Below are 26,816 nucleotides of genomic sequence, written 5' to 3'. Positions count from 1 at the left end.
TAGGCCCATTAGATTGCTTTCAGTATTATAGAAAATATTCACCAATATAATTTCCAATAAATCAAGGTAACACATGACGTCAATTAAACAAGAAAACATGCTGGCTTCAAGAAGGGATATTCTACAATGGCTCACCTATATGTCCTCATTCAGGCAATTTAGCAATTTGCGGAGTACTATCAACCTCTCCATATGGCTTTGCTACATTGTTAAAAGGCACTTCTTTGAGTAGAGATGCCAGCAGTCATGGAGAAATTGCGAAATCAAGACGTAAATATCTCGGCAAACATTTAACAAGATTCCACACCTACCTTGCTTCTCCACAAGAAAAGGAGAAAATTACCTATCGAGAAAGGGTATAAGCCAAGAGGGCACAATCTTTCCAGTGCTATTCACTGCATGCTTAGAAGCGAGATTCGAGATATTAGACTGGGAAGGATTGTGAGTCAGGAACAACGGCGAATATTGAAACAACCTTCGGTTAGCAGATGACATTGCGGTGTTCAGCAATACCGCAGCGGACCAATTGCAGCCAATGATCGGGGATCTTAACCTAGAAAGTGCAAGACTAGGGTTGAATATTAATATGCAGAAGCTAAACATAATGTTCAATAGCCTGGCAAAGGAACGACAATTCAGGCCGGCCAGTCAGCCTCTGGAGTCACTACAGAACTGCGTCTATATACGTCGATTACTCACAGGAGACCCTGAGCGTGAGAAGGAAATTTACAGAAGAATAAAAATGGCTTTGAGTGTGTACGGCAGGCATTACCAAATCCTGACTGGCGGCTTACCATTTTCAATGAAAAGTGTACAATCGTATTGCATTCTACCGGTGTTAACATATGGGACAGGAACTTGTACGCTGACAAAGAAGCCCCAGAACATGTGAAGGAGCGCGCTATGAGCGATGAAATAACTTTTAACCGTAGCTTAAGAGACAGGAAGAGAGAGGGGATAGCTGATATTCTAGTCGGCATTAAGAGAGAAAAAAAATTGAGCTGGACAGGCCATTTTATGAGTAGGATAGATAACTGGCAGACCATTAGAGTTACAGAATAGATGCCAAGGGAAGGTAAGTGCAGTCGAGGACGGCAGAAAATTAGGTGGGGTGATGAAATCACGAAGTTTGCAGGTGCAAACTGATAGGAATCAGCTAGCGCAAGGCGCGGGCAGTTTGAGATTGCTGGGTGAGACCTTCATGCTCCGGTGAACATAAGAATAGGCTGGGGATTAGGTTGATGAGGACGCATGAATAAAGATTCACGGCACGGAATACGAGTTTCAAACAACTACAGATAATAAATGTAGTACGGCACAAGCTAGAACGTGTTTGTTTTTGCACACGTGTCGAGAGGTTAGGAACCTTTTGGACGCGCTAGTGGCACGCTGTCTGATGAGAGTGAGAAGACATGGGTGGCAGGAAAGGGAAAATGACGCTACTTTGAAACTCATCTAGGAACCTGAAGCAAGAACAGCTCGGGACACCATCGTAAGACACTGTAAGCAACGCCACACCTTCCTCGAAATACGTGCCTTATTGTGCTACACGGCTCCTCTGTTTGAAGAAGAAAATACGCGCGAATACAGTCATGCTGATTATGTCATCGCCAAAACTCGGTAACACTAGCAGATAAGCGGAATGGAGGTTCATTAGTGATAAATTTCTGCGCTCCTTTGCTGACAATGTGATCGGGATAGGATTAAACACGACGTAAATCTTTGAAAATGTAATAGCGCGACTCGGACGAGAACAGAAGCCGAATAGAGAGAACAGAGAGACAGGGGCAAGCGTTGAAGTTCAAGTGGCGATCTTCATTACAAACTAGAAATAGACGTTGCGAAATGGAAACAAAGAACAAAAGAAGAATAAGTAAGGGTTAGCAGCGCAGATCAAATACCAACGAAAACAAGACTTCCTGTGACCTATACTACCTAGTCTGTTCTTCGGTTTATGTACTCGCCCAAAGTTGCACTGCAAGATTTTGGCTGATACAAAAACTAGCCCAATCTCTTAGGTTACTAGGTGCTTGTTTGTTTCTGCGTATGTGTTAAGTTCAAGCTTGCTGCAACCATGGCTTCTTTCATCCAAAACAGCGTCGCGAAACGTCACTAGCAGCGCTGAGCCTCGCATCTAAGTATTGGCTTATAGCAGTCTACATGTCCCTAGGATTAATCTTCCCCGCCATGCTTTAACTGTCTATTGTCCAGATTTATGGTACGGGGAACCTCAAAAGCTAACAAAACATGAATTTTAAAATATAAATTAAATTTTAAGTGCCACAACCTCTATCTGATTTCATGAGACACGCCGCAGTGGTGTATAGTCAAGGTAAATTTTTACCACCTTGTGTTCTGTAATGTGCAGCTAAATGAAAGAACATGAGCGGTTTCTTTTTCGTTTTATTTAAAATTCGACGCCATCCAAATGCAGCCGCAGCGACCGGGGATCGAACCTGCGACCTATAGCTCAGCAGGGCAATGCCATAGCCACTATATTGCTACGGAACAGTATTTACAATGACGAAGAGGCGAGCAGTGAGAAGACGACGACGACGATTGGAGGCTAGCGCGGGCTGTTGCCTCTTGGCCAAGTGCGGCACATTACGTTGTAAATATACTTGTATATAGCTTTTCATCTGCGTCTTCTCACGTAACATATCTGGTGGAGGTGGACGTTCCTTGTACCTCGTCACGGAGCTTCGCAGTGGACGCTACATTGAGCCTTCCTTCATGGCTCTCGGCGAGGACAACTCGACTCCGCCGACTCCGACAGCTGCTGCCACTTCGACGACCTACATCACTCTCCCCGCTCCCCGTGATCCTGGCGTATTCTCTGGCAAAGATGGGGAAGACGTCGATGACTGGATCAACCTTTACGAACACGTCAGCCGCAACAACCGGTGGGACCCTACTATCATGCTCGCCAACGTAGACTTTTACCCCGGTGGCACACCTCGAGTTTGGTTTCGGACGCACGAAGATGAGCTCACCAGTTGCGATTCGCTTAAGCAAAAGCTTCGAGACTTGTTCGGCAACCCCTACGGTCACCAACTTGCCGCGCAGAAGGCGCTTTCCGGCCGTGTGCGGACGTCAACAGAGCCCTATGTCACGTACATTCAGGACGTCTTGGCTCTGTGCCGCAAAGTTGATGCACACATGACTGAGTCAGACAAGGTATGCCACATCCTCAAAGGCATTGCCGATGACGCCTTCAACTTGCTCGTATTCAACAACGTCGCGACGGTGGATGCAGTTATAAAAGAGTGCCGCCGCCTGGAACTCGCTAAAAGCCGACGTATCGACCAGCAGCTTATCGTTTGCCCGACACCCTAGCGATATCTTCCTGTGCCGGCGCTCCTCGTCCTAACAACACTGGCGATATTACCAGGATCGTCCGGCGTGACATTGAAGGCCGCCTATCCGGCTGCCTTCGACTCCAACCTCACTAACGCATCTGTAGTCACGGTTTCCCTTATCCAGGCAGTTGTCCGCCAGGAGTTCGAAAACATGGGTCTTCACACCCTCTGCTCGGCCCATCGCCCTGATACTCACCCGGCTTCTTTAATTCCGCCCCGTCCCGCACATTCTTACCCACCACGTTTCTGCAACCCAACTGAATGGCGCACTGCTGACGACAAGCCCATCTGTTTTCACTGCCGTCGAATCGGGCACATTTCTCGGCACTGTCGCAGTCGCTGGACTTCCCCGACCCAGTCTCCTTATACTGCCGACTCTCGCCACTCAGGTGGCCCTTCTCGTCCCTATGCCGCACGCTCCGATAATGCCGCCACTGATTCTCCTGCGCCGAACCCACCCTATTCTCGTTCACCTTCGCCCCAACGACTACAATCTCGCTCTCTCATGCCCCGTCGCTCCTTTTGGCCGACTCCCTTCGGACGCCGCTCCCAGCCGGAAAACTAGACGATGCAGCGCCTCGAGGTGACGCTGCATTGCTTTCTACGCCGCCAAATCCTCTACTGACGTTGCCCACTCATCTGAACCTTCTTGACGTCCAAGTTGACGGTGTTTCTGTGTCTGATCTTATCGATACTGGGGCGCATTTGTCGGTAATGAGCGCTGACCTTCGTAACCGGCTCAAGAAAATCACGCCCGCCACGACACCTGTTGTCCGTGTCGCCGATGGTGGAACAGCCCCCGTTATTGGTATGTGTGCCGCTCCTTCGCCGATCGCTCCACAATCGTGCTATTCACAGTCATCGCCCACTGTCTCCACGACGTCATCCTCGGCTTAACTTCCTCTCCGCACATTCTGCTCTCATCGATTGTTCCGTCAGCACTCTCCGCCTTGACCTGCCTGTTCTGGATCCCGCTGAACCACACCCCAGTCGCCTCAGTTCCGTCGACTTCGTTCGCTTGCCACCATCGGCACTGACTTACGTTGACTAAGTGTCATCCCCACCAGTGCCCGATGGTCAGTACATCGCGGCTCCTATGCAAGACGTCCTACTTACACATGGGATCACAGTACCTCATACCCTTTTATCTATTACGGCGAATAGCGTCTGCCCGCCAGTGGTCAATTTTGGCTTGACGACACAAGTACTGCCACGCGGGATGTCTCTGGCCCAGCTTTGCTCATTCGAGGGTAACTCAGCAGCATCTATTGCAGTAGACGACAATTCAGCGGATCCTCCTCTACCAGCGCAGTCGGCAACTTGTACCATCGCCGACTTACAGAAAATGATTGCGCCCGACATGCCGTCCGAGCACGCTCGTGAGCTCGACCGCGTTCTGTTTTCCTACCATGATATTTTTTACTTTAACGATCGTCCTTTGGCCCAAACTACAGCTGTTAAACATCGCATTAATACCGGCGATGTCCCTCCTGTTCATCACCGCCCGTATCGAGTGTCACCGGCTGAGCGTCAAGTTATTCACGCAGAAGTTCGCAAAATGCTTGTCAAGAACATCACAGAACCGTCATGTAGTCCATGGGCGTCACCTGTTGTACTGGTAAAAAAGAAGGATGGCTCATGGCGCTTTTTGCGTGGATTATGGGCACCTTAACAGGGTTACGAAAAAGGACGTGTATCCCCTACCTCGGATTGATGACGCCCTTCACTGCCTCCACGATGCTTGCTACTTCTCCTCTATTGACCTTCACTCCGGCTACTGGCAGATTGCCGTGGACGATCTCGACCGCGAGAAGACGGCTTTTGTAGCACCCGACAGCCTTCGTCAATTCAAAGTGATGCCGTTCGGTCTATGTAACGCTCCTGCCACTTTTGAACGCATGATGGACTCCCTTCTTCATGGTTTCAAATGGTCCACGTGCCTGTGCGACTTGGACGACGTTATAGTATTCTCCCCAACGTTCGCTAGGCACCTCGAGCGCCTCTCGGCAGTCCTGGACGTTTTTCATCGAGCCGGTCTGCAACCGAACGCATCGAAGTGCCAATTCGGCCGTCGCCAGATTACCGTCCTTAGGCATCTCGTTGGCGCGAACGGAGTGCAACCGGACCCAGGCAAGATCCATGGTGTTACGCACTTCCCTGTTCCGAATTGTGTCAAGGATATGCGCAGCTTCATCGGCCTTTGTTCGTACTTCCGCCGTTTCGTGAAAAACTTCGCGGCCATAGCACGACCACTAACCGAGCTTTTGAAGGAAGACGCCCCTTTCCAGTGGGGCGATAACGAGGCGTCTGCATTCTCGCATCTAATCGACTGTCTCACAACGCCTCCCGTTCTGGCCCATTTGGATGCTTCTGCGCCTACCGAAGTCCGCACTGATGCCAGCGGTCACGGAATTGGCGCAGTACTGGCACAACGCCAGCGTGGCAACGACCGTGTTATCGCTTACGCCAGCAGGCTCCTCTCACCCTCCGAGCGCAGCTATTCCATCACTGAGCGTGAGTGTGTAGCCCTAGTTTGGGCGGTGGCGAAATTCCGCCCATACTTATATGGCCGACCCTTTTCCGTTGTCACAGACCATCAAGCTTTTCGATCGTTATGCTCACTGAAAGGTCCTACAGGAAGACTTGGTCACTGGGCCTTACGCCTCCAAGAATATTCGTATACTGTCGCCTATAAATCTGGCCGACTACACAAGGACGCTGACTGCCTGTCTCGCTATCCGGTAGACGAGCCTGACGACGCCGACAGGAGCAGCGCCAACGGCACTTTCTCTGTGTCTCCCTGCTAACATCGCCGATGAGCAGTACCGAGACCTATCGCTGCGAGCACTCATCGAGCGTCTGCGCTCTACACCTACCGACGCATCCGTTCGCCGATATGTCCTCCAGGGCGGCATTCTGTACCTAAGGAACTTCCTCCCTGACGGATCTGATCTTCTTCTTGTCGTGCCAAAACAGCTACGACAGACTGTGCTCTTTGAGATGCATGACGCACCCACTGTAGGACATCTTGGGCTAAACCGCACGTACGACCGCGTCCGCCGCCGCTTCTATTGGCCTGGTCTCGCTCGCTCCGTCCGATCCTATGTTGCTGCCTGTGATCCCTGCCAGCGTCGGAAAACACCTCAGATGCTACCTCCCGGTCATCTCCAGCCAACCACCATCCCTGTGGAACTGTTCTTTCGTATTGAATTAGACCTCCTCAGTCCCTTTCCCACGTCATCCTCTGGGAACAAATGGGTAGCCGTCGCAACTGATTACGCCACCCGATACGCTATTACGTGGGCTCTCCCTACCAGTTGCTCCACTGACGTCGGGGACTTTCTCTTGCGTCTTCTTACGTAACAATATGCTACCGCGGTGGGTTAAAGGAGACGAGAAAATAAACGTTGTAAGCGTACGCTAATAGGGCTCTTGGGGGCCGTCTCCTGCTGGGTGAGGTCTTCCGTGACGTTCCTTCTCTGCCCTGGGGTAGGCCGTGTGCCTGGGCCGTTCGAGCTGACGCCATCCCCATTGCGGCCAGAACTGGTGCCTGCTTTGGCACCGAGTCCTCCAGCGCCGCCAGCCTTGCCCTCTGTGCCACGGCCTGTGCGGTTTAACAGCAATCCTACAGTTAGAACCACATTTCGCATCAGGAAAAGGCACACGCCCAATAAATAAGACTCCATACCTGCGCAGAAAACGCGAGCGGGTCGTCGAGTTTCGTGCGAAAATCTTACGAGAGGGAATTCTGACAATGCCGTCGTTCAGTTACCACGGCAATGATGGTTAGTAGGCTTATTTGCCCAATCTCATTGCTTGTGGCTTAGATTTTGTTGTAGATTATTCAGAGTACCAATTATTAATAAAAAATTACTACACTAATATAGTAGTTTACAAAAATATTATTTCATTCTTTATTTTTTGTACATTTGTACTCTAAATTAATGGACCGAAAGAAAGGTAAATAGGTTGTCCTAATTTTTCCTGGTGCAGAAGGGTTGTTGCAGCATTAGAGAGTTAACATGGGCTTTTCGGTACCCGCTAAAACACCCAGAAAAAGAGTGCAACTATAGTTTAGAAATGTGGTGAAGCTTGGAAACGAGAGCTTTGAATTTAAACGTTCGTGCACGTATAGTTAAGCCCCCCATACGAGCTATTCAGAACATTGAAAATTACCTTGCGAAATTGAAAACATTTATTGCAGCGCGTTCATCAGAGGAGTTCGCCCTCAATCACAAGGCGGGAGATAGGTCTATATATGGACCGGTATATATAAGACCGGTCTATATAAGACCGATATAAATATAAGACCGGTCTATATATGGATCGGTCTTATATGGACCGGTCTTATATATAGACCTGTCTTATATACGACCGGTCGATATATAGAATGGTCTATATATGGACTGGTTTATATATGGCGCCGCGCATGGCGTCGCTTTCAATAGGCGCCGTGACTTCGGTAAGTTCTGTCGTACGCTCCGATTGACGAACCTTCGAGTTCGACTTCAGAGTCAGTAGCTGCACCCGGCGCGTTCGGACGTCCACACAAGTACGCGAACGAGGCCGAGGCACGGGATGCAAGAAATGATACAAGACAACGGGAAAACGGTATCATTACGTTTCGTAAAAGGAGTCGTAATCGGGAAGATGTCACAATGCTTTCGCATTCATACACGCGGGGATACCTAAATGCCCTTGACTTGTTTTTGAACTATTCAACGAGTTTAACGTCTGAAAGTGACACTGCCGCTACAAGAGACGCCCTATGGAGGGCTACTATTGAACTTTGTTTACTTGTGATTCTTTAACGTGCTCAAAAATCATGCTACAGGAATTTCTTATTACTGTGTTTTTTTTGCAACTGCTCCCTTCGAAATGGAGCCGCCACGGCCGGGTGGCGAACCTGCGACCTCGTGCTCAACAGCGGAGCAGCACAGCTACTGATTCACCGCGATGGGTGCTACAAGTTTCTCCCCAGTCAAGCACGAACAGGCGCGCTACGCTTGAAAGAAGAAACTGCTTAGCTCGCCCCAAACCCGGAGGCACTTACAGGTTTGTGTTGCGTAGTTAATTTATGTTACTGCAACGGTAGCTAAAAAAGGCGCAAATAAATAAAAAGATGTGCTAGATTGGTAAATTGCGCTTCTAGGTTGGCAATTATGTATTACCCTGACAACAGGCATAATGTCGCCGAATGGGCGCGACAAGGAGCAGATCAGCAAAAAATAATTTCCTGCAGAACCCATCTCACGAATACTGTTGACGTTATTTCTATTACTGTTTAAACAATTTGACGACCCACCGTAATGCTGAAGTTACTCTTACACTTTGTAGTGGGGAATCTTTCGCCTAAATGTTAATCGCACTGACAAACGCGCTGGCCTCAGCGCCGCTATAGTCTACAGCGTCACTACACCTTGGAACGCCACAAAAAGATTCACTAAACACGGCCTCCCAACCGCAGCAAGTTATGTCCTACTTGCGCTGTGGAAATGGGTTTAAGCATATCTGATTTCTAACTAACTACGGCGTTATTCCGCAGGGGCCTTTTTCAAGCGTTACGTTTAATTGTCATTGACATATAGAAAAGCGCGGGTTCTCACTTTCATCAGTAAAATGATCAAATTTCATTTTTCGTTTCGTAAGCGAGACCCACCATTTAGGGGCTAGATATCAGAGAGCAACAGCTCACCAAAGTTGAGGAAGCAGGTTAAGAAAGCTAATCGCATTAAATGAAACAAGCGCGGCGAAATTTTCAATATGTGTACGTATACAGATTTTTACACGTCGTACAAGCAGTTATACTTGAAAAAAGTCATTGCCAACACTCATTTGCTTTCATGGCACGATTATATGAAGTTAATCTCTGCAGCCTGTATTTCGTTTTTGAAGCGCTGACGCATTGCTTGTGCAGCCGGAATCGGGCCTGACAAACATTTTGTTGTTGATGCTGTTCGTCTTTTTGAGACCACATTACTTTGGTCGGCGTACTTAATGAACAGAGCATCCGTGTTTTTACTCGGAAAGTCCTCTTTCTAACCCTTAAGACCAAACCACTTCGGTTGGGGCTCTGTCTTTCCTTTCCTTAATATTAAACTTTGCAGTTGATGAGCTAGGACAACGTCTGTAAATGCCTGCGCGTTATCTTGGTCTGTAACAAGGTGGCCATTCGGCCCAGTTGTTTGACATTTATTTTGTTTGCAGGCTTACAGAGACATATAAGCGTAGAGAAAGAGAACAACCTACATTTTATTAATACACTCTCCAGTCTATTTCACGTTTGAAAAAGGAAGAGACGGAAATAATTCGCAATTGTCTGTTTTTCCCCGCGTGGAACGCTTGCGTAATATCACGATCCCTCCAATTTCTGGGTTAAAAAATCAATTTGAGCTACTAAAGACGTGCTGGTTAACAACTCTACATGCAATCTACGGAATTCCCGAATAAACAACGAATACTAACTGAATATCCTAACTACACTAAATGCTCAACGTCAAGCGCACAATTCTTTATTAAAGCAAATGGGCTTTTGGAAGCGTTCGGCTTTTCGCTTACATTGACAATCACCGATGATGGCTGTTCAATTTTTCTCTTTTCTAACATGCGCCTAGGAGTAGAACTCAGAATTCCATGTTGTATCGAACATGTCTACCGCCCCACGAAAGGCCGTCGAAGAAAGTTTGAGTCACGAATACACGTATATTTTGTTAGCAGCGGCACATTACAAGAACTTTACTGCGAATGCAATGTACATACCTCTCGAAGTCTTTGCCTTGCGGGACGACTTTCCTGCGGTTGGCTTAGCCTTGCTAGCCATGATGCTCAAGCCGTCCTGAGAGTCTTGACGGGCTCTGCGAAAGCCACCGTTTATCGACAAGGTTAAAATGGCGTCGTTGTGGAAATGCCGGCACTGTTCGAACTAGTCAAGTCTTTGCACTGGGATGTCCTCAGTATCTATACCACCTACCATTAAAGCACAGAAGCCTGTGCTCCTGTGTATGTTATGCGTATATGTGAACGTTCTCGTCCTTCCTGGAGAATTGCCTGAGCAAATAAGACTTTAGTGCAGCTCTGTGGCTGAGATACTATTAAAATCGCCCGCTCTGTCATTTATGTAATACAGCCAGTATTTAAAACCGATCTATGCACGAACAAACCTTTTCGAAAACTCGTTTTTTCCGAAAACATTCAATGATTGGAATGCCCTACCTGGAAATTCCCACTGGTTACAACCACCCACTTGATGAATCTTGTTGACTGTATCCCTTGTATATATTTGTATGTTTTCTTTTTTTTTTCTATTTGCTCACGTAGTCCCCTCCTGCATGGACAGATGTCCGCAGTATCGTGAAAATAAATAACTAAATAAAATAAATCTGCCTTGAAAAGAAAAGTAGGCAACCACTGCAGTATGGCATGAGATCCCTCGAAGTAGACGTCATTGACGAAAATCCCTCCACTGAGCGATTTTCCGCTTTACTTTGTCCGCAAAGTCTCTGTAAGCCACCGTCGCCATAAAACTGTCATTAAGTAGCGCAGTGCACGAAGAACGCTTTCGTGAACAAATCCGATTCATGCACTGTTCACCACTCATTGGTGTCGCCGCTAGCGGCGGTCAGGTGCAGAGCCTCGTCTCTCTACCCTGGTCACAACAATAAGGAAATGACAAGTATGGAATGCAAGAAGAAGCCATTCCATGGACGCAATGGCCAAACCACGGATAAATTCAAGATTCCTGTTCATGTCCTACACCTGTCAATTCCTTTAAGCGTCTTCGGTGTCCCCTCAACACCACTTCAAGGAGGCAATAAGGCGACAAGATAAATAGTCGAACTACGCAACTAGAGTCGTGGAACAAAATCAGCGCGGGACCAGGCTTACAAAGTAGGACTATTTACAAGGAATTAAATATGTTTACAGGATAAAGGAATAGCCTTCGGGCAGTCCATTCACGCACCTTGAGATTATTGACACCTTGATCTGACAAGGAATGAACACCGACACCCGTTCGGTCAATCAAACCTTGCAACAAGGAAAGAAAAATCATACAAGTCACAAACTGACGCACTCACGGAATCCGCGTTAACGAGAGCACTGATCCTTCGAGGTAGACCCCGGGCAATTGCTTTTCCTTGCCAAGAGTTGCTCGTCACGGCTTCTTTAGGGAGCAGAACACGAACGACGGGAGGCAACACCTTGCGAAGTTCTTCTTCTTTGACCTACCGCGTTCTCACGCGCTCGCGAGATGGGACGTTGCTGTCGATTTCTTGCTGCTGCTGACGTTTTTAGACTTTCCAAAGATACCCATACAGTGTCTATAGGTCCTTATAATTTATGCCTACAAGACACGCATTCCGAAAGATTAAAACCGCTGTTTATACATTTAGTTTATCCTAGATATGCAGTTTCGGTTCAGCGGGCTTGAGCTATTTGCAGAGGAGGCAAAGTTATGTTGATGATAATGACGATAGCCTTGACGACATAGAAGGCGTTACCTCTTACCTCATACCACCAGCGGAGATCGACTGACGTGCGATATAGTCTAGCTTTTTCCTCTCTATGATACTTTTGCAATGTGTGTAAAGATTTCACTAGGGTACTGCAGGTAGACCCCATTTATTGCTACGTTTTCCGGCTAACCTCGTCGTCCTCTTCTTTTCTCTCTGATTACCCCCTTGGCGATGTGGATCGTCACACATTTACATTGGCGCAGTCGAAAACAGGAACCTGTGGAGAAGAAGATGAACGTCGTGTTCAACAAGGGACGAACTACCATCGAGGGCTACAAAGCAAGGGACGAACATGCCGGGCCACTCGAGGATGTAACCACGATTGATGTTCTATGGAGCGTTGCAAGTGTAGAGGGCGCTACGTGCCATGCGTTCTATATATGTGTTTGTGGAATAAAGGTGCAAGCATTCGTTCGGTCAAGGCGGCTCCGAGTCACTTGGGTAGACGCAGCTAGCGTCTGTCAGCATCCCACATCGTACATGGTGTCAGAAGTGGGATTCGAACCCACGCCCGGAAGACCGTCGCGACTCTAAAAACCGGAGGGTCTTCTCACCGGTCCAGGAAATTGCCCTTTGAAAGTAACAGGCCAATTCACAGCTACGTTGGAGTGGAAGAGCCGCACCTGTGTACAGTCAGTATACGCCATGCCTTCGCAGTCTACACCTCTACTAGGCTACCCTGCTATCCTCGCATTGGGAGTCGTGAAGTTCATCGACGCCGCACAGCGACCTGAAAAGCAAGCTAGCTCTGCAAGCGACTCAACCCCTGGCCAGGACATCTTCGAAGGGCTTGGTAGTGTAGGGGAGGAGTACACTATTCGACTCAAGCCAAATGCCAGGCCATTTGCTCTCAGTGTACCTCGCAGAATTCCCATTCCTCTGTACAACCAGGTAAAGGAGGAGCTGGACCAGATAGAAAAACAAGGTGTCATCAGGTGCATTACGGAGCCGACGCCATGGTGTGCCGGTCTGGTCGCAGTACCGAAGGCATCAGGTGGAATCCGAATATGTGTGGACTTAACGAAGCTCAACAAAGAAGTTCTCCGTGAAAAGCATGTGCTTCCAACGGTCGAATGAGTACTCGGGCAACTGGGCGACGCCAAAGTGTTCTCAAAGCTCGACGCGACAGCAGGATTTCACCAAGTGCGATTGTCCCGACAATGCCAAGAGTATACCACATTCATCACACCATTTGGACGCTACTGCTACTGTCGTCTACCTTTTGGCTTGACTTCAGCACCGGAATATTTTCAGAGAGGAATGGCTCGAATTCTGGAGGGACAGCCGAACGTCGTCAACATGATAGATGACATTCTGGTCTTTGGAAAAGATTGAGAAGAGCACGACAAGCGACTTGTGGAACAGCGCTACAGCCAAACAGAGGAAGAAGCGCTGGCGGTAGCATGGGCAGTGTACCGTTTTGACCAATATGTGCGTGGCCTAAACTTCACGGTAGAAACCGATCACCAGCCGCTGGTAACACTACTTGGAAAAGCTGCCTTGGACACGATGCCCCCACGTATTCAAAGGTTTCGCATCAAACTTATGCGCTACCAGTTTAGCGTGGTCTACGTTCCTGGCAAACAGCTAGCCACTGCGGATACTCTTTCAAGGGCTCCGGATGAGAAGCCGTCGATCAGTATGGTGGATGTGGTAGAGGAGTTTGTTGAATTTCAAGTTGCTACTGTCACAGACACGAAGCTGGTTACTGTAGATGAGGTTTGGAGGCACCAAGAACTGGACTGGGAATGCAACCAGCTCGTCAAATACTGCACTCAAGGCTGGCCTGGTCCGGACAGGCTTCAGGAGCACCTCAAGAAGTACTGGAGCCATCGAGGTGATCTCTCTTTGTGCAACGGCATCCTGCTAAAGGGTATTGTTCCTCACTAAAGGTACCGTTCCTGCCTACAATAAACAAGACGACTCTGTCTCAAATACTTTATACAAATGCTCCCAAATAACCCAAATATACCCAAATAAACTTATTTCACTCACTCACTCTGAAACTCGTTTTAAAGGACCCATCTTAACCCATTAAGCTCAGCCAGCTGTAACGCTGCCATACAGTGATATAACTGTTCTGAACGCACTGCTTGACCTTCAGAAATGCCAGATGACGCAACAGCAGCAGCTGGTAGAACTTGTTACGCTGTGAAGATCTGGAAGCAAGAGAGGACAGCCTTCCTTAAAAACAGACATATTTGATGGAAATTCGTGGGGTGTACATACCTGACTTCATTTTTATCAGTATGCTTGCTCCTGGAACCAATGGTTGACCGACGACGATCGCATACAGGACATGCGGGCATTTGTGTGTGGCAACGCATGAAAATCGTACGATCTTCGGTTAAGTTCACAGTTGAATGAATCATGGAATGAGTGGAAGGAGAGTTTCTCTCGAGCATCCAAAGATAGTCCCGTGGAACTTTGGAATAACGCCATAATATAAAGAAAGAAAGCAATAAACATCAGAAAGTATGTGTTGGAAAAGTGGCATTTAATTTGTACAGCCGAGCCGAAACTTCCAGAATCGTCAGCTATCGCCCTCGTTATACACGGTATGACAAGAGAGTGCCACAAACTAGCTCTAGCTAAGTCCCCAAGCACAATGGGCCAACTGCGTCAGTCACTGGCGTACGTTATGACGAGAGATATTAATGTGCCATCAAAAGAGACAAGAGTCACGACTCTAGACAAAGCTACAAATCCACGTGAGGCTCGGTACTTCATAACCAGCCATACCTCCAAAAGTCCAAGCACCAGAGAATCCCATCAATATGCTGAAGAAGCGTTGTTCCTTGTTAAATCAGGCGTTCTGCAGTGCCGATGCTTGTAAACAACCGAAACATGTCCGCATTAATTGACACTGGTGCTTCCGTGAGCCTAATTAAGGAAACTGTAGTGGAGTCAACCAGCAACATATCCAGAAAGCCTATTCGCGTGTTTAGCTACGACGGTTTTTCTCGGGATTACCATAAATGAACAACAGCAGTTCTTGAGTTTGAAGGGCAGAAGTTCAAGGTGGAAGCACATTTCGTGTTAGCGGTGGACTTCGCCTTTCTTTTGTCACGACCTGATAAGAAGAACATGAAGATCAACATACTATGGAATGACGAGGTGACTATTAAACAAATTGAGCAAGATATGTGTTTGACGGAAAAACCCGACTAACGAAAGCCATCACGCGCGGAAGACGTGCCGCTGAAGTTGCCAAAGCTAATCTGCATGGGGCCATATCCCGAAGCCACAACCACGATTGAGTTGCCGTTATTGTTGCGCGACAGCACAGTCGTCAGAAGAAAGCTGTATAGCCTGAGCCACGAAAAAAAAGTATGGCTACGGCAAGACCTTCAAGGCATGTTAGAGGCAGGTATCATCAGGCCATTGATATCCTGTTTTGCTTCCCCTATTACCATTGTACCGAAGGAAGATTGATCATTTCGTCTGTGCACTGATTACCGAATGATAAACAAGCAGACCGATCTTTTTCCATAACCGATGCCTAGGATAGATGACATCATTGACGAGACTGGAGGATGCGAATGGTTTTCACGTATAGACTCATGCAAGGGGTACTGGCAAGTGCCATTGAAACAAGAGACTAAAAAGTTTAGGGCATTTGTCACACCATTCGCCATCTACGAGTATATTCGGTTACCATTTGGCTGGAACAATTCTGGGTCGTGGTTCCTGAAGATGATGAATAAAGCGCTGAGTAAATTCATTAGAAGTTTTTTCAATGTATATGTGGATGATATCATTGCCTACTCCAGGGCAAGGGAAAACCACGAGGAGCATTTGTATAAAGCATTTGAGGCACTAAGCACCGCACGACTTAAGATTAACATGAAAAAAGTGAACTTTCTTTTTTTGCAATAAGGTGGTTTTCCGTGGAAGAGTGTTTGACGGTGAAACGAAAAGCACCAAGGAAGAGAGTGTTCACCGCATAAAGAAAATGGTGAAACCGTATGATGTTCATTTCCTCCGAGTGTTTTGGGGACTGGCGGGCCATTTCCGTGCATTCATAAGAGACTATGCCAGAAAAACCAAATGTCTTCCCACACTGACCCAAAAGGGCGTGCCATTCATGTGGTCAGAAAAATGTGAGAATAGCTACACTGAGCTTGCCCGCATCATTTCATCAGACACTGTATTAATGCTCCCCGACTTCAAGCTGCCCTTTGAGCTCTATACCGACGCATCTTACTATGGAGTAAGCGCCATACTCTAGCAGCGTGATGCTACAAAGCACTAAGGAAAGGAGCTGAGGGTCGTAGGTTACTTACTACTCTTTCACTTTTACGAAGACACAAGAAAACTACGCAACTACGGAGAAGAAAGCAATGGCGGTGGGTGTTAGCCTTGAGATACTTCAGAAGCTACCTCGAAGGCAACCACTTCGGACTGTTCACAGACAACCAGACGTTGACGTACCTGTTAGAGCTCTCGCAGCCGAAGGGCAGAATAGCTCGAACGGTTAGCGAAGCACAACAATCAAGCTTTGACGTCATACATCGCCCGGGACAAAAACACCAAAATGTCGATGCCCTATCTCGACTCCATGTGCCGCATTAAACTCCAACTAGAAATATAAGCCTGTTACAGCTTTGGGAAGGTACACAGGAGAGGTAAGTAAATAATGGCAAATTACACATGCCGGAGAACAAAGTTCCAACAGTCCTAAAGCTTTACCACACTAGTCCATAGTCAGGAGGACACGACGGACTCTGGAATACATACCACAAAATATCCCAGCGTTTCAATTCGGAAAGCATGAAGAAGACATCACAAATTATGTGAACAATTGTCCTCAATGTCAGATCTACAAGCGTAGAGGCAAGAGGATGGTATTGCCAGAGTATTGCGATATCACCTTCGAGGTTGTGCATCTTGATTTCGCTGAAATAAAAAGGAAGGGGGAGGGAGTTAGGAGGACGCAAGCATTCCTTGTGGCCGTGGATGAGTGTACGCGTTTTGTCGCCGCTAAAGCTGGAAGAGAGGATGCAAGCTGCGTGATATCATTGCTGGAACGAGAATTCTTCAAGTACATCAAAGTTGTCGTCGCAGACAATGGCCCAGCCTTTAAAAGCGAAAAACTGCAACTTTGGCCTGAGAAAATAAACATCACCCTTCGCTTCCCAGCACCTTACCATCCGGAAGCTAATTCCCTTGCAGAGCGAATGATAACGGACCTAAAGATGTACATACGATTATACCCTGAACGCAAAGTCGGCTGGAAATGCGCCTTGGAAGCCACCGTCGCACATGACAGATCATATACAGCAGGCCTGGGATGCAGCCCACATATAGCGGCATTTGGCACGAGCTCATGCATACCAGCGTCTACGAATTCGGCATAGTAAAACATATTGATCTAAAGGGACGGCCCAAAACTTCTCATTAGCGACAAAAATATCGAGCGACAATGAAAAATAGGTTTGACCGCCGATACTGCTCAAAGATGCCGGAGATTGAACCAGATTCGTGGATTCTAGTGCGAAAGAGACTTGATTCGAAAACGCTGTTTACAGGACCTTACTACGTCGTAAAGACAGCTAGACAGCAAGGACTACGGAAGACAATGTACTACCAAGGACCCAGTGAAAAAGTTGAAAAGGCTTCAGTTGGGAATGTGCTACCGCATTGTCATCGCGAGGGCCAGGACAGCCGATTGGGAGTGTGTGGCGATCCACATCGCCAAGGGGGTAATGCGAGAAAGACGAAGAGGAGGAGGTTAGCCGGAGAAATGTGGCAATAAATAGCGTCTACCTGCAGTATCCTAGTGAAATCTTTGCAATATACATCAATTCATTAAGCATTTCTTTTTCGATCCTGCCACCGAGTTTCAGGACGAGAAAAACTTTTACACGTTTTATCACTAACTATCACTACACGGCTATCACTAACTTCGTTAGCCATTCTTACCCTTGATGAACCTTTACCGAGATTCAGCGACCGAGACGCTTCTACTGCAATTTACAACTTTATTAGAGCCACAAATTGATTTGGCCATGTTTCCAAAATTAGGTTTTGACTGTCTCGTTTTATTTATTTTAAATTATTTTATCTCAGAATCCAACTTTATTCTTAGTTCACCATTGTTTTTTCTCATCCACGCTGTAATATTTGAAGTTTTCCTCTGTTTCTACTGGCACACGTATCATTTAATCAGGCAACAACAATTATTATCATACTCATTACTTATTATCATGCTGTTACCCTCTTTTCTTCGTTTTACTTATTAAGGTTATTGGAAGCGGACCCTGATAACGCAGTTTTCTGACGCATCTCTAACGATTACACGTTAATTCATCTGTCCCCACGGAAACAACGCTCAATGACTTCATCTTCCCGCTAACTAAACAGTATAATACCAAAATCAACAAGAGCGCTTGAGCACTAATACATGAATTCATTACCGCGCCTCAAGTAAAACAGTAAAAGAATACGGCCAATATTATTGTGAAAGAAGGTGCCTTGCGCAGAAACATGCGGCACCCTTTTCCTTTTCCGTTGGCTGCGTCATTAACAAACATTAATTGCATTTCAGGGCCGATCTCCCATTACACACAATACGCATATCTTTATTGAAATTCAAGAATAAAACGATGTTGAAAAAACAACTTGTCGCAGGAGGGGCACGATCCCACAACCTTCACATTTTGCGTGCGATGCTCTACCAATTGAGCTACCGCGGCGCCGTTTCCCCATCCGCTTTCTTGGGTATTCATGTTTCCTAGTAGAAACCTGGGAGTGGTAGCCAGCGCCACCACTCGCAGACCTTGGCGGCGGATGCGGAACATCCTTTCTGCCACAGGCGTCAAGAGATCGTGATCTCTTTCGGTGAAGGTAACTGGTCATTAAACCCACACATGCTACCTGAAGGCATCAATGTTGCCGGATTCGAGGCAGTCGTTGTTTAATAACGACAAGAAAGGGCGTTACCCGAGGGGACCGATTTTTATTAGTCATATCATAAGAATCCAACAAACACTGACAACAAGGACAACATAGGGGAAATTACTTGTGCTTAATAAATTAAGTAAAGAAACGATAAATTTGATTTCCAATAATTTATCGTTTCGTTATTTGATTTATTAGGCACAACTAATTTCTCCTATGTTATCCTTGGTGTCAGTGTTTGTTGGCTTCTTATGATATGACTAATAAAAATCGGGCCCCTCGGCTAACCCCCTTTCTTCTCGTAATAAGCACGAAGTAATAAGTCCGAAGACTCGAGCTTGCTTATAAATACTTTCACGCAAACTCTAAGCGATACTGAAAACGCTGACGTCTCATGAATACACGAAGGAAACACGCACCACCGCTTTACTTCTCTGTGTGCGAGCAAGACATGCCCCTAAAGGAACGGTACAAACACTTTCTAAAATTCTTCGTTTGAACAACGGCTGCGCCAAATAAAGCGTCTTACTTTCAAAGAAAAATCTCGCGACCACATGCGGAAAGTGAAATGATACTCAAGCGCGCCTCTACAGGTTTCCAACAAATAACTTAGACTTGCGGCACAAGCGTATCTTACACACAAAAGAAACGATCTTATCTGCTTTAAAGAAACAACGACATATCCAGAAAACAACGTTTAAAAAATTTATGAGCGTGCAGACTATCTCTTCCGGAATACCAGTGAGCTTCCAAAACAAAAAATCTAAACAGAGCTCAAAAACTTGCTTATGGCAACGATCTATCGATCCCAGAACGTCTAACCTAACACTAAAATTTAAAAAAAAACCATAAGGTTTCCACAAAACACGTATACCAATTTTCATTCTGAGTAGCCAATGGTTGCGCCCTCTCTCTAAGCCATACTCGAGGCGGGCGTGGTGAGAAAACTCTTGTCAACACTGTCAACTGAAGAATACAAAGAGCACGTAGGCCATTCCCCTCGCTGCAGACCCCCTGACACTTTACGTAATGGCAACATGTCTTCTTGGCATTTATGAATTCACTACCTAGTATGACCACTTCGCGTCGCCTCACCGGCGCTCTCTGCCGTGTCATACAGGTTGCACCTCGAAAAGAACTCAACGAGGGGAAACATTAATTGCCCTTTGGCTTTTGTCCCCCATCACGCCGAACGTCTTTATTTTCTTCCTCGTTCGGAAGCTCGGACGCGCTCTGACTTGGAACATTCCAAACGACAAATGGTACTTTCCAACACTTTCCCGGCGTTCCCCACAGGATTTAGTGGCTTTCGGTTTATTCGGCCGCTTTGCCTTCTCTGCCGCATTCCTGACTCTGCGACGCCTCTTTGTCTTAGCACTCTTTCTGGGGCTCATTTCCGAATGCCTTTTTTTTTTCTTCCCGTTGTCGGCTCCTCAGCCTGACCCTCTTCCTGGATTTCTGTCGCAGAAATCGGAAAGAGTTCCTCCTCCGACTTAACTACATCTCCGGAGTTAACTCTTTCGTCCCCTTTCTTTGCACTGTGTTCATCGTCATGACTTATCTGTTGAGCTAGTTCGCATTCTTTGGACCTCGTCAAAGCCATGACCTGGGCTTCAGCAAACGTGCACCCACTTTTATTCGGGAGCGACTTTGAGCTGTTCGAGAACAGGTAAGGGCATCCTTTCGGTAGCCCATTGGAGACCGCTGCTACTGTCTCGATTTCCCCTAAAAGTTAATCAGTCTGTACCTTTGCCATATGTAGGCACACTGAGTCTTCGCTGACGGCCTGCCTTATCCACGCGCATTCGGGCACGTAGTCTTCATTTTTCACATACTTCGCGGATGGACGACGTCCATGGTGGCCGCAGTCCCTGTACCCTACACTATTTGCCATTTAGGATTAGACTCATCATGTATGGCTTTAGAAGATCAACGTTGCTAGAATGATTGGTTATGCAAGCGAATCATCGACTATGGGACCTCCTTCTGTATATTATTGTTCTTTATATCCTATATTATGAATAAATCAATTCAATTCAATAAAGGCCCTTCGTTTGTGCAGTTTCAGACGATGTAACCCGTTTGCTTACGGCTATAACATGCCAGTTGAACTCTCGATTCGTATTCCGAATGATTTCCGGTTTTCTTTCTACAGCTTTCTGATGATTTCGATATGCCGTCCGTGCGCTCCGAAGTGCGACTAGTGTCCTCTCGTTCTTTCTTCGTGGTTTGCTGCCCTCCAGGGTAAAATTTGGCCACGGGGAAGATCTTTGATAGTACTGTGCGCTACTGCCCTGTGGCCTGAAGCCACGGCTTTCCACATACTCATAGGCCAGCTGTGCTGCACTCTTTACAGGCACAACTTCCTGTCTATCCTGAACCCAAAGGCGCACTTTATACGTCAGGGTCTCGTAAAACTGCTTTAAGCAGAATAAATATGGCAACTTACTGACGTTATCCGCCCCTATTCCTTTTACCCACTCTGAAAAATTATCCTTCAGGCTACACGCAAGTTCAACAAAGCTTTCATTAGATTTCTTTCTTGCCTGTCGAAATCTCCTCCGAAATCCTTGTGTAAAATTTGCATTTTGTGAGCGAACTCGATTTCACCGAACTGTAAACGCCTGCCTCGGCTGCGCACAGACGGGCTAGGACTTGCGAGGCTTCTCCCTGCAGGAACGCAAGCAACCGCTGCAGTCATGCGTCTTGGTGAAATGCCCGCTTCTCGCAAATCCATTCAATATTAATCATGTAGAGACCGATGTCATCGCCTGTTTTGCACGACTGAAGCAAACTCGTTATTTTCACGCTTTCTGTTTCTGGCGGCGCCGCATCCACCCTGCGCGCTAATCTCCCTTGCTCCAGTTTTATTTTCGCGAGCTCACTTTCTGCCTGCCTTTGTTCCCTCTTTTCCTGCTTTCCCTTCTCTTCCTCGCTTTATTTCCTTTCACGACATATCTTTTCGCAGGCATCCGTGAGCTCGCCGTCCACGAAACCGACTTCGTCAATCGCAGTACGAATTCCGGGCTTCCTCAACTTATGATTAATCTCCATACCGCGCGCTGCTTACAACAACAGAAGCTCCTATTTTTGTAACACTGTGATATCCATGCTTTTCCGTGAGCCGACTACAACTTCCCCTGTATTGACCGCACACCCGATGGCGATCAATCACAGCTAACTGCCCGGGAGCACCCTGTGCTTATCGTCCGGCAAAACGTAGTCGCTCTTGCACTCATTCAGCATTGAACTTGTGAAGTTCGTGTCTCCTGAAGCCACGTTCTCAGGTACGCCGATCCCAGATCGTGAGAACTGCCTTCTGCTGCTCTTCCTTGAAGTTTTCTCGAGTCGCGCAAGACTCCACGCCGTTACTGCGACGGTTGTGCCTCCGTGAGCCACAAAGAGGAGCTCTGCCGATACCGGATCCACAGCAGTCGCTCTTTCGTCCGCAGTTTACTTCGAGCTTGCGAAGCTTCCTAGGTCCGCCGATCCCAGATCGTGAGGACTGCCTTCTGTATTTCACCTTTGCCAACCAATTTGTTGCGTCTCGAGGTGGCATTTGGGCCAGGAATCCACCAAGCCTATAGATGAATGCGTCCGGTAGTTGGAATGAAAGAAGAGGGTTTATTTTACATTATCGACACTGGCTTCAGAACGGAAGCCCACTACATGCAGGAGCATATTAAACGTCTGAATTCACATCAGCACACGTCAGCACTACTACACTGCACGAAAGGTCTTCGCTTTTAATACCGTCGTGTTCCCTAGGTGACTAGACCAGGGAATCTGATGCTGTATCGCGGCCAATCATAGGCGTCGAATCGGTCGTAATATCCCGCCCATGATATCGCAACATTCCTTCAAAGTCCGCCTCCGATGTTGCATCTACGCCCCCGCATATCCAGCAACCTGGAAATCCAAGAGTGAAGCCGTTCTCACGGTAGCATTGATGTTGCCCCCTTTCATCAATTAGTTTAGGGTGTCAGGTTCAGGGAGAGGGGTCTTTTGTTGACCCCTCAACAGTCGGCGTCAACGCTGCGCTGGCTTCTGGATAGACGCTGCTGAATGGGTGGGGTTGCCTCGTGGTAAACGTCTAATTAATGTCCTTGGCCTTGTTGAGACGTAACAGTAGCCAAGCGCAGTTGCAATGGTTGCTAATGTTGACGTACATCATGGCAACCCTGGACAAACCCTAAGCGCCTGGGCCTCAGCACTTTCGATTGCACGGATGTTCGTTCTGCAGGTATTGTTCAGCACTGCCAAGCTGTACCTCAGATACTCGAGAAACAACGTCTTCTACAGTTGCATTACCACATGTACTGTGGGGATGCAGCTTTTCTTTTTCCAACCTGGGTCTTGACTGACCGAGGTACGTCCTTTGGGCGTGTTCCGTTACACGAAGACTTCCTGTCCCTCGGATGCAGGCAAGAGTCCAGGTGAGGAGCATAATCATCTAATAAGGTAGATGGACCAACAAAGCCACGACTTGCGGCTAGAAATGCAGTGGAACGTCCACACCCCCCTCAAGCGTCATTCCCTTCTTACGGAAGTCATGTGTTGGTGCGTCATAAGTGAATGAAGCCCCCCTGCAAGCATCGAATTGCCATTATCTTGAAGTCATTTGTACCCATTCCAATATCTTTAAGTACTCCTCACAGAATGCGTAGCCAAGACTCCTCTGTAAGTTAAAGTCACAGAAGACACTATCGGCCTAAGAATCCATCGAAAGTAGCAAGTCCGCGATTTTGTTATTTTATTTTATTTGATGGGCCTGGGACAGAGTCTCCCCAGTTCCTAGCACCTGAACATTGAGAATAAGAGCCTGGCAATCCCTTTGGATAACCAGGTCTGGAATTTTCGTGCCCTGCGACGTGGAATAGTGCGGCTCAACTTTGACTTGCCAACCTAAGCCCTTCAACCTCTAGGAAAGGTATCTAACAATGTCGTTATGCCTTTCGATTCTCGTGTGATCTGTCCTTCGACACCGCTGCTGTATGCGACCCATGGACTCGTGTGCCTCACAGCCTACCCAACATCTTTTCGACATATCTCTCCCCGTTTTAATCGGGTCAGATTAGGCATGGCTCCAATGTGGAATTTTGTCAGATCAATTAATTCCTTGCCCTTCAGGAACGATGTGCCCTCCCTAAGCCAATGGGTAGAACGTTTTGCATTCTTGCAACCCTCCAGAGACCTTCCGTCGCTTGACAAGTACAACTGTGAGGTCCAGAAGCGAATCGACTCCTTCGGAGTTGGGATCGTTCTTCCTTAGAAGAGACATAGTCGTTCTGCCCGGTGTATTGCATCGGTTACTGTATTTTTGGTTGCTGCAAATGTACAGGCTGAATAGGATGAGTGCATCATCTTCGAGAAGCGTTTTAAGCGCAAGGCAGGAATTGTTGTCCTCAGGCATCTGATTCCCAAGCCCCCTTGTTCAATGGACGCTTAGAAGAGTCCGATGGGCACATCATGCCACAGTGCCAACCATTTACGCGCGGTGCCTTTAATAGTTCTATCGATTGCTGTAAGTTTTATCGCCGAAATAGGGCCAAGAGTAAGACGGGAGTACCCCAGGTTTGTCCTCTAACATGGATTACATGCCAACATGGCTGACATACCAAAGAACTCGCCAATTTTTCGGCGCGCTGCTACGCAAACATAGTGATTGAGTGAGTGAAAGAACTTTATTTGGTCCACTATAGACGTAAGCGAACTCCACGTCACCTGGCTAGGCCCACTCGGGGACCATCAGGTGAAACCTGATGGTCCCCGAGTGAGTCCCTGATATTTTGCGAGGGGCCCCACACAGTACGTAGGTTACAATTCTCTTTTAAATTAGGCAAGGACATCAGAAAAAAAAAAGATTTTTTTTTTGGCAAAAGCAGCGGCACAAAGGTGTTGTTCCAGATGTGATCCATTCCAAATTTTTTTCAGGAATTCATTGTACAACAGCATTCTCTTTTGTATACTATCGTCATGCTAATCCGCCGCCCGCAACTGAAACCAGGATGTCATTTCTGCCTGAACTGTATCGTCAGGGACAAAAATGTTTCACTGCTAGAAACTGCTTCAGTTCTCAAGAAACCCAGCAGGACAATGTTTTGTCAGTAACGATGTTTCATGCAGCGGTGACGACCTTTTTTTTTCGGTAAATGAAAGCCGCATTGGCAGAAATCGGCATACGAAACAGATATCGTGCTTATTTGAAAAAGAATTGTGACAGGGAGCGTGTAAGCAAAATGCACTTCTAGACCAATCAAGCTACGCTACAACTTATTCCTAAAGAAAGGATAGTGCGCATCTGGAGAAACTGCTTGTGCATCGTTCTATCCGACAATATAAACATGTTGCTTTTCTCATATCCCTGCCTCATTTATTAATGAATTGTAACTGTGGATACCCCTCGCGTTACCGTAAACGCTGCCACAAGATTTGTGGGAATGTCTAAAAATACTATTCAGTATTTCTTGCCAAGGCGTCCGTTAGCCAACACTTAGTGTGACGTGTGCAGGACTTACAAAAGTGTCGTTAAACGTCCATTGCTAAAGGAGTGCCTTGATGAAGACAGCTAACAGACTTTTAAAGTAGCCGCTCAAGACACCTTTCACACATCAAATATGTGCTTCCGTCTTTCGTGGCTTTCTTCATAGCCCTGTAATTAGCACTCCGACTTTCAATACCTCTCTGTCATGTTGCTTCGCGCTATTTCTTTGTCATGAACGCCTAACGACTCACCCGGTTTTCTGTTTTAGCGCGATACGCATCGTGATGCGGGTGAGCTCTCGAGGTCCCGAAGAAGACAACTCGCGCTTCTCCTCACTGAGTCAAAGAAATCATCCTCCGGTTAAGCACAGCGGCTGTCACTTTCGAGTGTTGTCGCATTCCATAGCCACATCGCGCAGGTATTACCCCATAAATGTTGTTTAGGGCGCCCCAGAAGTACACGTTATCAGACGCTGCGAGCTACTGACTGGGAGAGAGTCGAAATGTTTCAGGGACCTGCCACTAGGACGCTCAGCAACAGGCCATGGCGTCGGACTGCAAGTGCAGCTACATCTGCGGCTATAGGGCGTGATTTCGGCGTCGCGAACGCTATCCTCTGCAGAGCTCTAACAAACAGGTGATTACGGCGCGCTTTCGCTGTTGTGGGAACTCCGGGGAGCCGTAAACGCTGCCTTTTTTATCTGATAAAGGAGCCGCGGCTAGCCCCACCACACCTCCCCACTTCCCCACCTACCGGCGACTTCTGCTTCCCATTGGCCGAGGCGGCTGTTTCGGAATATTTTCGCAGCGAGGCGTTCAGCCCTGTCGCTTGGGGCGGCCATAAAAAGAGGTGAAGCCGAGCGGCAGGCGGTCGCCCGAATTAAGCGAGGCAGAAGAATAAATACGCCCGCACGAGGCGAGATAAGAGCCTTTTATGTGCGGATAAGGTTCACGGCGCGATAACGTCGATTTGAGAGCGCTGCAAGCGGCTCCGTCCTCGTTAGCAGACGACGCGCGCGATCGTCCTCCGTTGTTTCTGCGGCCTGCCTTCTCGCTCGTCTGCAGCGCGAGCGCTCTAGACAGCCGCCGATTTTTGTCAGGCGGCGAAGGCGGGCTGTCCCGCAAAGGAAACAAAAGAGATTAGTGAGTTATCGAGCGGCGAATGCGTTGCGCTATCTCAGTTTAGTTCCTCCTCGCGCAATTGTGTTTTTGGGGAGGAGGCGCGCGGAGGTTCTGCGAACCTCGTTCTAGAATCAGTTCGTCTTGTATCCGTTTGCGAGTGCAATTATCCGTCTTCGCTGTGCGGACTTTTTTTTTTAAACAGAAGCGTTCGTCCGTTTCGTTTGTTTGCACCGTCCGCTATGAGCTGCTCGACCTATTAGGGGCCCGGACTTGAAGAGTAACCTTTCAGCCACCGCCTACTTCTGAGACAGCAAGTGGTTTCTGTCGCAACGCCGGCCCCCCGCATCGGGGTTCTCGTCAAAACGTCGCCCTCTGGACAGTTCCAGAACCCCAGGACTCATGGCTGTGGACTTTGCGGCAGGATGCTTAGGAGGTG

At 47.5% G+C, this 26,816-nt stretch overlaps 2 protein-coding genes across 2 annotated transcripts in view; one reads left to right on the top strand and one right to left on the bottom strand.

Moving 5' to 3' along the window:
• Positions 1–10,207, bottom strand: part of LOC126534112 (uncharacterized) — a 59,085-nt gene extending 48,878 nt beyond the window's left edge. The window contains exons 1-2 of the mRNA XM_055072978.1: positions 10,119–10,207; positions 6,779–6,963 (exon numbers count right to left, since the gene is read on the bottom strand). Of these exons, the coding sequence (XP_054928953.1) occupies positions 6,779–6,963; positions 10,119–10,179 (246 nt within the window). The 5' untranslated portion in view covers positions 10,180–10,207. The remainder of the gene's footprint in view (positions 1–6,778; positions 6,964–10,118) is intronic.
• Positions 10,208–26,243: 16,036 nt separating this feature from the next.
• Positions 26,244–26,816, top strand: part of LOC126534114 (mitochondrial basic amino acids transporter-like) — a 50,163-nt gene continuing 49,590 nt past the window's right edge. Inside the window, exon 1 of the mRNA XM_050181329.3 lies at positions 26,244–26,813. Within this exon, the coding sequence (XP_050037286.1) occupies positions 26,780–26,813 (34 nt within the window). The 5' untranslated portion in view covers positions 26,244–26,779. The remainder of the gene's footprint in view (positions 26,814–26,816) is intronic.

This window comes from Dermacentor andersoni, chromosome 7 (genome assembly GCF_023375885.2).
Source record: "Dermacentor andersoni chromosome 7, qqDerAnde1_hic_scaffold, whole genome shotgun sequence".
NCBI lineage: Eukaryota > Metazoa > Arthropoda > Arachnida > Ixodida > Ixodidae > Dermacentor > Dermacentor andersoni.
The sequence above is the reverse complement of the archived record's forward strand: the minus strand, read 5'-3'. Positions and strand labels throughout refer to the sequence as shown.